Below are 12459 nucleotides of genomic sequence, written 5' to 3'. Positions count from 1 at the left end.
GCTATAAGCAATAATGGTGCTTCGTAGTGTCCGAGGAGGAGACCAGTGTGTGATTTGGGATATGAGTTCTCCTGTGCCAGCTGATATATTGATGGTCAAAATCTCATGTAGCCCCATCCTCATGTCTAAATATAAACCTGGGCTTGTCTTTTAATTAACTGTGGCACAACAAAGGCCAGTGTTGTTGTCCAGCCTGAGATATTCCACAGTGAGTGAGCTGGGAAGGTAAGTAGCAGCGTAAAACCCATCGATGTGACCTGGATCGTAACCCAACCTTCCCCTTGTACACGCACACACATGCACACACACACCAAAAATGTTTGACCCAGCGCCAGCCTCAGCCCTAAAATCCCCTACGTGTCTTTCCATTTAAGTGATAATTCGTAACAATGCCGTATCAGGTGGCTCTAAAATAGCCGAGTAAATGTCTTGTCCTTTTATAGCAGTGTCCCTATTGTGAGCTCTGACATGTGACAGGTCTGAGAGTGAAACAATGTGTGACTTCAAGAGAGTGGACAGGGATAAAGACCTGTGCGTGCTGGTGATTTATCCTGCTACAGCCACCTCTTCCCTTTCTGTCTGTTTGTCTCCTTCTCTCCCTTTCTAAAGCAGCCCACCAGCAGGCCAACATGCCTCCAAAGAAGCCCGAGCCTAAGAAGGCTGAACCTAAGAAAGAAGAACCCAAACCAGCACCACCTAAACCAGCAGAACCAGAACCCAAAAAAGAAGTTGAATTTAACCCAGCTTCTGTCAAAGTACGTATTTTCTAACTTGGCTTGGGAAGAAGCAGGCGAGTGGGGCTTGGGTTGGTGGTGGTATATTCAGTGCTGAGAGATGACATTCTTCAAAAGCAGCTCTTGCTTTTCAGCAGAAAGTGAGCAGCAAAGGCAATTGTTAGAGTTAGAGTGGCAGCAAAGTCCCTGGGGGCTCTGTTAAACAGACAAGCCAAAAGCTGAATCTTATTTTATCTGAGGATGTTCAGATCCGTTTGTCCTGTCTTATCCCCAAAGCAGAGGATTTCATTGCATGCAAGCTTCAATGACCTCAAGTGGTAAAGTTATTGGAGGTAGGTGTCAGGAAGGCTTGACTCTACTTAGGGCTCACCACTGAATATGCAACAGTCAAGGCTAGGTTGTAGGCCTGGAGCACTGAATTAATTTCTCTCTGCCTGGAATCCATCACTCTGGTGGACATCACCAGCCTGGGACTTCCTTAAAGTGAGTTAGTGACACGTCTGGTGGTTTTCCTGAAAAGCTCAGGTGAATGGCAAAGGAACTGTGTGTTTGTGTGTGTGTTTGGGGATGAAAAGAGAAAAAAATCCAGATTTCCAGAATATACTTCTGCTTTCAGGTTCTTCCTCAACTATTCCTCCAAAAGGCACGATCCTTCTCCTGGTCTTTCCCCTTTAGAGAAGTCTCTGCTGGGAAGAATCACTGCTGGTATCAGCAGGGGTTGCTGAAGTGTGAAGATGAAATTAGCTTTCCAGGGCCATTTCAGTAATAGCATTTGAGAGAATTTAGGGTCACTACTGTAATCCTGAGCTGCCTACCTGGCAACACACTACCCTTTCACAAACCACTCCATTGACAAGGAACCACCAGTGTTTAGGAAATAAGGTTTTGAAGCTGTGAAGTAGGTAATCCCAGTGAAATGATGCTCGAGATCTATATCCTTTTCAAATGCTTTTTTTTTTTCCGCTGGGAAATGGCCCCTCAGTACATATCTGAGAGTGATCCTTTTATTTCAAAAGAAATATCTCTCAGACATTCAAGAGGAGAACAAAATTATATGTTCATCTAAAAGAGACCATGAAATGATCTATCAAAGAGTAACCTCTCAACTTATAAAAATGTAATAAGGAAGTAAAGGACTAAAAACCTCCAATTCCCCTTGTGCATCACGTACATTTACTGTCAATGTCAGAGACCTTTAGGAATAGCCTTCCTGTACTATTTACACAATAAATACTATGTGACAGCAGATACTATAAAACATAGCAAGATTTTTTTTGCAAGGCTTTGTTCATTAAGTAGGGAAAGGGAGTTTGCAGCATCTCACAAGTTTCTTTATCACGGGGATTTGGGTAAGGCATGGATGCAAATCAGCTTTGCTAGATGTAAATTGGCATTACTGAATGTAAATCATCATTATTTTATTAATTAGTTTAAAGCAGCCAGATTCTTTCCTGTTTCTTATTGCAAGAAACTGGACAACCAACAGGGGAGTCATGGTGATCACCTGTGTTTATGATGAGCCAGAATACGTGAGACAAGGTAGATCATGTCAAAGAGGAAAATGGACAGAGCTCCACTGCCATCTGCATCACCAGCTCTCAGAGCAGAGGTGAGAGGTGAATGTCTTTACGACCCCGTCTTGTTAGCTATAAATAGTAAAGCTTCGCCCCTAGGAAAACAGAGAAACTATATGAGAAAGGGAATCCCTTACTCTGTCTCTTCAAAAAGCCTCCTGAGCACTCCGCAGCAGGTCTCTAGCAGCTTGTAAAGCCTTTTGCATCCTCTACGTGGGACTGACTCCTGCAGCTGGGGATTTCTTACAAAGCAAGCACTGAAAGAGAGAGTTTTCTTCCTTGAATCATAAAGACCTTGAAAATCTTTCCGTTTAAATACTAGTGAAATAAAAGCAACCTTTTGTAACTATATTGAGGAAAATCAGATTAGACAGGATTTGGTTTAGGGCTAATTTTTAGAGTAATGACACCAGAATCAGTGGCATCCTTTGAGCAGGACTTGTGCCATGACCTTGGGCAAGTGGTATGTGGTGGGATCCAGCTCGCTGCTATCTTCTCTGTACTTAACATTCCTGCACTGTAAAAGGAGGCGCGGGTAATTGCAATAGCTTCTCTTGGAGGGCACAGATACCTTCAGCAGTGATACCATGACACTATGGTTTTATTCAGCTGGGATACTATGACATTGTGGTTTTATTCAGCTGGGATACTATGACATTGTGGTATGAAGGGCAGCTAAGTCCAGTAGAGAGATGAGTTATAATTACAAAAAATAACTCCGTTCCAAACTGGTACCACTTGAAAAAAACTTTCAGTGGTGGTACCAGGCTTTTCAGTCACCACAATATCAAAATCATCAAATACAACTTCATCCTAATAGGATTTGAAACCAATTAATCTCTGCACTTTTTCTTAAACTAACTCACTCTGCACACATATTCATGGAAATTCTTATTTTTCCCTGCAGCAGGATTTGCAGTTATGGACCCTTATCTTGGTTTTATTTTTAAGGTGCTGAAAAATATGTATTGAGTTCCTAAAAAAATAAGTAAATCCAGTTCTCCTGTGATAGAATCTCTTCATTTTTGCAAAGAATATTCCATTATCAACTATACACAAAATTGGACTAGGGAAAGGATTGATAGGTGCATGGTTTGGGGCTAGAGTAATTATTGGGTTTTTTCAAAGCTCACAGCAAAGGGAGATGATATTCTCCAGGGAAGTTTTCCTAGGAATTTTTCAATTAAATGGTTTTCTTCACAAATGCTTTTGTCAAAATATAAGCTATTTGTGTGCAAGGGCTGGGTCTTGCAAATGTACTGCTTTCTGCTTCACAGAGCTAGGTCTTGTGGAGCTTAAGCCATCTGGTGTAGATCAGAATAACCTCCCTAGATCATTGTACAGCATTTCAAAAAAATGCTTTAATGAGTTCTGAAATTCTTCAAGCATCCCATTTCTGCATTCCAGGGTGAAACTGCTTCCTGTTACCATGCAGAAGATAACCCATGTTTTTTTATAAAGGAGAGGAAAACAAACTTGTATCAATGCAAAATGTTCAAAATTATAAAAATACATCTTTTAATGGGAATGTCTCAAATTCTCAATATTTGTTTTCAGACCTTATTGCATAATTTTGTACTTGAATTTTTAAATTTCTCTTTTGGACACTAACAAATCTCAGACAAGCTAAAATATCTCTGTAGAAGGGAAAAGTACTTCTTATTTCATTCTTACTGACTGTTACAATCTGCTGTTATGATAATGGTCTAACAGCCTTACTTTACACCTTAGAATCATATTAGATTTCCCATTGGTTTTCTTTTGCTGCTTCATGGTCTTGGTCTGTATTGGACCTCTATTGAGATGTCAGTTAAAAGGCTGAAATGTGACTTATGTCCCCTTAAGTAAAAGCAGTTATTCCAAAATTTTAATATTACTTATATATACATTCCCATAGAATTTGTTCCAATATATAGAAATAGAGGTGGGATTGTTCAGCCTGGAGAAAGGAAGGCTATAGGTAGACCTGAGAGCAGCTGCCAGTACTTCAGGGGGGCCTGCAGGGAAGATGGGGAGAGGCTCTTTATCAGGGAGCAGAGGGATAGGATGATGGGGAACGGTTTGAAGCTGAAAGGGGAGATTGAGATGAGATCTTAGGAAGAAATGTTTTCCTGTGAGGGTGGTAGGGTACTGGCACAGGTTCCCCAGATGATAGGTTGTGGAAGCCCTGTCCCTGGAGCTGTCCAAGGCCAGGTTAGATGGGGCTTTGACCAACCTAATCCAGTGGGAGGTGTCCGTGCCCATGGCAGGTTGGTTGGAAGTGGGTGATCTTTAAGGTCCCTTCCAACCCAGACTATTCTATGATTCCATGATTGTCTGATCTATAATCAGTAAAGACAAACGCTCTAAAGGGTTGTCCCTTGCAGCAATGCTAAACACCTCTATGGGGATGAACTGAAACACACTTAGGAGATGCTTTTGATAGAGGGAGATAAGATAGGGATTTGGATGCCAACATTTCAACAGCTAAAGTTAGCTGAGATGACGTGTGTTTGAAGTGAGTCCTGGTACAAAAAGGCCATGGAGAGACAGCCGGCATGCATGAGAACCTGGAAGGGATGCAGCTTGCCATATAGAGTCATCCTTAATAATCACGTTTTCCCATGTCATCGCTTGATATGCTCATTGTAGCAGCATGCAGTGCTACAGGTGCCTGGGGAAAAAAAACAGCCATCATTTATTTTTGTGGAGTACTGTGATCTTGAAGCCATGTGAAACCTGTTCTCCCTCAAAAGCCCTGCAGGCTCCTGAACATCTGCACGGATATTGAAAAAATAAGAGTTTCTTCCCTTTTTCTGCCAGAAAAGATGTAGAAGCATCCAGGATGGGAACTACCACGAGGGAAATAGTATGCATCATGCACGAGCAGTAAGGATCAGATCATAGAATCATAGAATTATAGAATGGTTTGAGTTGGAAAGGACCCTAAAGATCATCTATTTCCAACCCCCCTGCTGTGGGCAGGGACACCTCCCACTGGATCAGGCTGCCCAAGACCCATCCAACCTGGCCTTGAACACCTGCAGGGATGAGGCAGCCACAACATCCCTGGGCAACCTGTGTCAGGACCTCGCCACCCTCATTGTCAAGAATTTCCTCCTTATGTCTAGTCTAAATGTGCCCCTCTCCAATTTATAGCCACTCTCCCTGGTCCTATCACTACATGCCTTTAGAAAAAGTCCCTCCCCAGCATTCTTGTATGTCCCCTTCAGGTACTGGATGGTTGCTAAAGGTCTCCTGGGAGCCTTCTCTTCTCCAGGCTGAACAATCCCAACTCTTTCACCCTGTCCTCATATGAGAGGTGCTCCAGCCTTCTGATCATCCTTGTAGCCCTTCTCTGGACCCATCCAACAGCTTCATCTCCTTCTTAAGTTGAGGATTTAATGGTTGGACTCGATGATCCAATGGGTCCTTTCCAACCTTGTGATTCTGTGATTGTGATTCTGTGATTCCAGAACTGGACACAGGACTCCAGATGAGGTCTCACAAGAGAGGAATAGAGGGGCAGAATCCCTTCCCTCGACCTGCTGGCCACACTTCTTTTGGTGCATCCCAGGATACCTTTGACCTTCCAGGCTGCAAATGTGCATTGCCTACTCACGTTGAGCTTCTCATCAACCCTTAAACCTACTGGACTTGTCTGTTCTGCTCCAAAGCACCAAGTGTGCCGCAGTGCAATGACACAATCGTAGCCAGACAGGTGTGCTGGGGTGCACATATGCATCTCCACGCAGCATGAAACAGGGTTGAGCAGAAATCAGGATGCCTTGCATTCTCAGGGAAGGGAAGCAAATGTCTCTCAGGGGAGATGGATTGTTTGCTGTGGGAGGAAAAAAACATTTCCACACTAAATTCCCTGCTAGGTGGGATTGTCAGAGCAGTTTTTGGTGCCGGGCTGAAGATTTTATTCTGTGCTTAAGTGACTGAAATGATTATTTCAGACTGAGTTTGGACGTGGGAGACATGTATATGATTTAATAGTGGCCATACCTGTGAGGAGGGCTTGGATGGGGGAAGGAGAAAGCAGAAGTTACTTTGCAGATAAAAAAGATTTTATTTGTTGAGTAAATGTATTGCATTAGAATGTGTGAGAGAAAAAAAAAAATGCTTTATTAAACTTGTGGCTATAAGAAAGAAATTCAATTTACTGGTGTAATGAATGTGTGTACAAGAGGTGAAGCAGCATATGAATTTAGCAGTCATGTTTTTGGGCAGTTTATGTGTGCAATCAGCAGCCATGGGGTGTGTAGCCTGAGTTCTTGAAGTTTTGTAGCCGTGTGAGAGGTTTTGAATGTACCTCTTATTCAGAGGGAGGAATTTAGCTACATCCCTGACTTATGTAACAAGAGAGGGGAGTGTGTAGGGTTGAAAGGTTTAACAGGCAAAAAGGCTTCTTTGTGAAGAAGAAAGCTGAGATGTTGGACGACGTGAGAGAGATTTGGAGTGCAGAAAAGAATATTTTATCTGGATGTGTGAGGGAAACTGAGGATGAGATCGTGGGTGCACATCTCTTCTAACATTCAATGCTCAGCAGCAAGTAACCTTGTAGTTGGCTGGTGGCAGGATTGTAAGGTCCTTCACAACACAGATCTATGGGTGCATGATGTAACAGGAGTTGCATAGCAAAGAGTGGGGTTTTCGTGCCAGGAGAAGCCATTTTCTGGGCTAAGATTAGGATATCCCGGTGCGGGTATGATTTGAATCTCACAAAGTTTACATGTCTCTGCTGGTCTTGTGTTTGGCCATGTGGTTTACAGAAGAAATAAATGTGTCTCCTGACATTCGGGAGGCTCATCTTGGATGACAGAAGCATAGAATCATAGAATAGTTCAGGTTGGAAAGGAACTTAAAGATCATCTACCTCCAACCACTCTGCCATGGGCAATGACACCTCCCACTGGATCAGGCTGCCCAAGGCCCCATCCAACCTGTTCTTGAACACCTAAAGGGATGGGACAGCCACAACTTCCCCAGGCAACCTGTGCCAGTGCCTCACCGCTTTCATGGTGAAGAAATTCTTCCTAATGTCCAGTCTAAATCTGCCCCTCTCCAATTTTTACCTGTTCCCCCTCATCCTATCCCCACAAGCTTTTATGAACAGTCCCTCTCCAGCTTTCTTGTAGCCCCTTCAGGTACTGGAATGTTGCTATAAGGTCTCCTGGAAGCCTTCTCTTCTCCAGGTTGAACAACCCCAGCTCTCTCAGCCTGTCCTCAAATGGGAGGTGCTCCAGCCCTCTGATCATCTTTGCAGCCTCCTCTGGACTCATTCCAACAGCTCCATGTCCTTCTTAACTTGAGGATTCCAGAACTGGACACAGTACTCCAGATGAGGTCTCACAAGAGAGAAATAGGGGGGCGGAATCACTTCCCTTGACCTGCTGGCCAAGCTTCTTTTGATGCAGCCCAGGATACATTGGCCTTCTAGGCTGCTAGCGTGTGTTGCTAGATCCTGTTTAGCTTCTCATCAACCAGCACCCCAAAGTCCTTCTCTGCAGGGCACCTCTCAATCACATCATCCCCCATCCTGTATTGAAACTGTGGATTGCCCCGATCCAGGTGTAGGAACTTGCACTTGGCCTTGTTGAACCTCATGAGGTTCTCAGAGGCCCACTTCTCCAGTCTGCCCTGGTCCCTCTGGATGACATCCCCAGTACTTAGTGTGGGGCCAATTGCTTTGAGTCTTGAGTAGATGATGATCTGGGACATACTAAAGGCATCCAAACTACAAAGGGCATTTCTGATTCAGAAGGAAGCTTGTCAGGTTATCTCATACATTGTACACTTATCATAACCAGCTTGCAAGAAGAAAGTATGTTATGTTTTAGTAAGATATGGAAGGCATGCAGATCTTTATCCACTTTGAAACCTTCAGGTTGTTAGATCTCACGGAGAGTTTGGACAGGTCTTCCTTGAGAATGATGTGGGATACCTCTTTACCCTTGTACCCTGAGCCTCCAATATCAGGCATCAAGAGAGCTGATGGTGGCTGCCATATGTGTTCAATCTCCAAACACCATCTCATCTTTCTTTCTGCAGCCTATTTTTCCCCTTGGTTTCATTCCATCCAGGTGCTACCTATTCCCATTGTCATCACCATTATTATTATTGGCCTACAGTGAATCTCAGTAGAAATACTTTTAGAGAGCAATTTCCCTCCTGTACTCGCTTATTTCAAGGTTGCTGAAGTGGGCAGGCACCTGCCAGGTTAAACTAAGCCCATGCTGGGCCTCTTTCTCTCCCAGTGGTTTCTTCCTGAGCCTTTCAAGCACAGAGAAATTTGAGCAGTGAGTTTTAAAGAGGCCCCAGGAAAAAAGGCTAAAAGTTCAGCAAAGACAAGAGACCTCATTGCAAGATCATGGGATTCAATAGGAAACTTTCCCTTTTGCATTTTATGGGATTTGCCTCTGACTTGCTATGGACCAGCGCTCTGGCAAGGTGTGAGAACTTCTGTAAGCTTGTTGTGATTTATTTCTAATTTAGTGAATGCCTCTTAGGTGTGTTCACGCAAAAATTTCATTGATCTGGCAAGATATCTTCAGATGCACAGAGAGAAATCCCTTTTCAGCATAATAATGGTACAAACTCCTGTAACTACAGAGACAGATTTCAGGTGATCTCTACACTTGCCCTATGAAGAGAACCTGAGAGAGTTGGGGTTGTTCAGCTTGGAGAAGAGAAAACTCCAGGAAGACCTTTTTGCGACCATTCAATTCTTAAAGGGGGCTTCTAAAAAAAAAAGGTGGGGAAAAACTTTTTAGTGGACCTGTAGCAGTAGGACAGGAGGTAATGGTTTCAAACTAAAAGAGCAAACATTTAGATAATATACTAGGAAAAAAATTTCTTACACTGAGGATGGTGAAACACTGGCCCAGGTTGCCTGGAGAGGTGGTAGATGTCCCATCCCTGGAAACATTCATGATCAGATTTGATGGGGCTCTGAGCAACCTGATCTGGTTGAAGATGTCCCTATTCATTGCTGGGGGGTTGGACTAGGTGACCTTTACGGTCATAGGTGACCTTCCAACAGAAACCATTCCAACATTCTATGATTCTATGACTCTATGATTCCATTTTAAATGCCAAATGTCTTTCTAAGAATGGGATCAGACTTTTCAGTGGTGCCCAGTGACAGGACAAGGGGCAATGGGTACAAACTGGAACACAGGAAGTTCCACCTGAACATGAGGATAAACTTCTTTACTGTGAGGATGACAAAGCACTGGAACAGTCTGCTCAAGGGAGGGTGTGGATTCTCTTTCTCTGGAGATATTCAAACTCCACCTGGTTGTCAGAGCTGTCAACATACTCTTTGTTCCCTTTCCAAAGCCTCCACACCTGTGTGAGGATTCTGCATGCATTTACCACAGGTATTTTCTACTTTGCACATTAAAATCGGGTAGTGGTCATTCTTACTGCCCCATGAGCAATTTGTTTCAGTGCTTCTGGATGAAACCCAGGGATAAGCATAGTTAAACCTGTAGACTTGTCCCAGTCAAATGTTTCACCAGAAGAAGGAACATGGGACTGCTCAAGTCCCTGGGACTGGGGCATCCCCAAAGAGATGATCTCCAAGAGATGCAGAATATCCAAACCCTAGTAAGATGTTGAGCAAGCAGGCATTAAAACACAGAAAAAAGGGTTTCTTTGTGGTATATTCCACTCACTCTTAGGGCCAAAACCAAATAACACTGGAAGTCGAAGGAGCTTTCTGGGTGGATTTTCTGGGCCAGCGAATGTCTGGCTATCTTTGTGTATATTTCTTGTTTGCAAAGCTGGGTGACGTATCTCGTAAAAATTCTTTTGGGGGAGACTTAAAAAGTACAGCTTGGTGGCACCAGAATGTTTTGCAAACGTACACAGATTTTTACACAGGGTTTTAAAAAAAAGAATCTGTAAAGGATGAAGAAAATTAAGAGTTTCAGCTTTTTTTTAGTTAATTCCCCGTTTAGATTTTTTTGATCTGAGACAACTATTAATTTTGGAGGGTTCGTTCCTTCTTAAATAAATAAATATGCAGAAATTTTTAATGGTTAAAATTACTTCAATTTGGGCATAAGAGAACATTTTGACCAATCTGGAACAATTTTTGTCTCTCATTTCCAACTAAAACTGTCATCAAGTAGAACACAAAACCCAAACCTGTTTTCATTCTTAATCAAAATGACTTTTTCTCCCCAAATTTGGAAATTGCTCGGTGACACCCTAAAATATGCAGTAGTATGATATTTTTTTATAAAAAAAAGTATCATTTTTCTGGGCAGTTTCCCCTTCAAAGTCTTTGTTTGCAGCTACGGAGAAATAACTTCTCTGCAATGTCTGATTTCTGTGGCACAGAAACGTAGAAACCCAAATCTGCAAACAGCTCAGCTTGGTCTGAGCGCTGCAGAGATGAAAACCTGTCAAGCTTCATATGCTCTTTTTATTTGAAATAACTCAGAGTTGCAGCATAACTGAATGCTCAGACCTTGGAGCAATTAAAGCAAAATGTGCAGCTTTCTGAGCCTGTATCTGGATTCCTGAGAGGCAGGAGTGAGGCAGGATTTTCTCAACGTGACTTTCCTTAGTCTCTCATGGAAAGAAGAGAATTTCTGTAGAGAGTCTTAAACACCATCAATTTATTTCCCTAATGCAGAGGAGAAGGTTCTAGCATTGAATAAACCCTGCCCAAGGGTACCTAGCTTTATAGAGTCATTTGAAATCGTCAATAGTAAAATTTTCTCTGTGAGTTTAGGTTTTTTTTTTCACTTCCCCCTACATTTCCCCTTGTCTGCATGTTTCACATCTTTGTCAGTCCCCTCTGACATTTATACAGCCCTCGTCTCTCTGCAGTATTTCCCAGGCTGCTTTTCACTTCTGTGTAAAGCCTAGAAATTGTGGAAACTGTACAAAGCAAAGAATTCTGCAAAACCAAAGAATTGAAAAGGGTTTGCACTTCTCTCAGTAGGGTGCTTCGATGCAGTTATTTTCCCTGATAGTTTTCTCTTTTCAGTTGTTATCTCCGACAAAGTAGGACATGAGAGGTTTTTTATTTCTGCTTTGCTACTGAATGAACTTTGTAGCTTTTTCAACGGGAGGGAAGGGAGAGTAAAAAATAAGCACTGTTTTGACAGTCCTGAGTTTTCAGGGGACTCAGCAGCAGCAGGTATGGACCTAGAAAGTCTTTAAAGTAACACATCCTGCCATGGAAAAACTGTATTCAGTGACCTCAGCCAACATGATGAGAGGATGGAGGTGATGGGAGGTGGTTCTGCCCCTCTAATCTGCTTTTATGAGACCACACCTGGAGTCCTGCTCTCAGTTCTGCAGTCCTCAGCACACTGACCTGTTGGAGAGACTCCAGAGAAGACCATGAAGATGATCTGTGGGCTGGAACACCTCCTATGTGAGGACAGGCTGACAGAGTTGGAGTTGTTCAGCCTGGAGAAGAGAAGGGTCCAGGGAGACCTCAGAGCAGCCTTTCAGTACTTCAGAGGGGTCTGCAGGAAAGGTCTTCTCAGGGAGTTCAGAGATAGGATGAGGGTTAATGGTTTTAAGCTGAAAAAGAGGAGATTTAGATTAGGTTTCAGGAAGAAATGTTTTGCTGTGAAGATGGTGAGACATTGGCACAGGTTGCCCAGAGAAGTCGTGGATACCTAAGCCCTGGAGGTGTTCAAGGCCAGGTTGGATGAGGCTTTGAGCAACCTGCTCCAGTGGAAGTTCCCCATGCCCATGGCAAGAGGGTTGGAGCTAGATGATCTTTAAGGTTCCTTCCAACCCAAATCATTCCATGATCCTACAATTCTATGATTCTACGTTTGTCTGTTTCTCCAGGCATAGGGTGTGGATGTGGCCTCTATAGGGTTGTTTGCACGTCTATAGTTGCTTGTAAAGTAGTTTTTCCTTGACTTAAAGATGGGAAAGTGAGCAACATATCAGAGAGAAGATCTCCTGCTATGAGTGTGTTTACCTGAGGTGGGAACCAAGAGCTGCCTGACCCACAGCCTTACCATCATCCCTCCAACTGGTGCCTCCCAGCCTCGCCTTTTCCTTTCCTTCTCTCCAATCTGCCCTTTGATGAGCAGAGAATTATTAAAAGCACATTCTGGATATGGAGCAACTCCGTAATAAGATCTGCATTTCTCACATAGTTGCTAAACCTCAATCAATGTGGT

At 43.2% G+C, this 12459-nt stretch overlaps 1 protein-coding gene across 1 annotated transcript in view; it reads left to right on the top strand.

The window, feature by feature from the left end:
* The first annotated feature begins 526 nt into the window (after positions 1 to 526).
* Positions 527 to 12459, top strand: part of MYL3 (myosin light chain 3) — a 36900-nt gene continuing 24967 nt past the window's right edge. Inside the window, exon 1 of the mRNA XM_009556111.2 lies at positions 527 to 755. Coding sequence (XP_009554406.1) covers positions 630 to 755 — 126 coding nt within the window. The 5' untranslated portion in view covers positions 527 to 629. The remainder of the gene's footprint in view (positions 756 to 12459) is intronic.

Source organism: Cuculus canorus, chromosome 2 (assembly GCF_017976375.1).
Source record: "Cuculus canorus isolate bCucCan1 chromosome 2, bCucCan1.pri, whole genome shotgun sequence".
In the NCBI taxonomy this organism is placed as follows: Eukaryota; Metazoa; Chordata; class Aves; order Cuculiformes; family Cuculidae; genus Cuculus; species Cuculus canorus.
The sequence above is the reverse complement of the archived record's forward strand: the minus strand, read 5'-3'. Positions and strand labels throughout refer to the sequence as shown.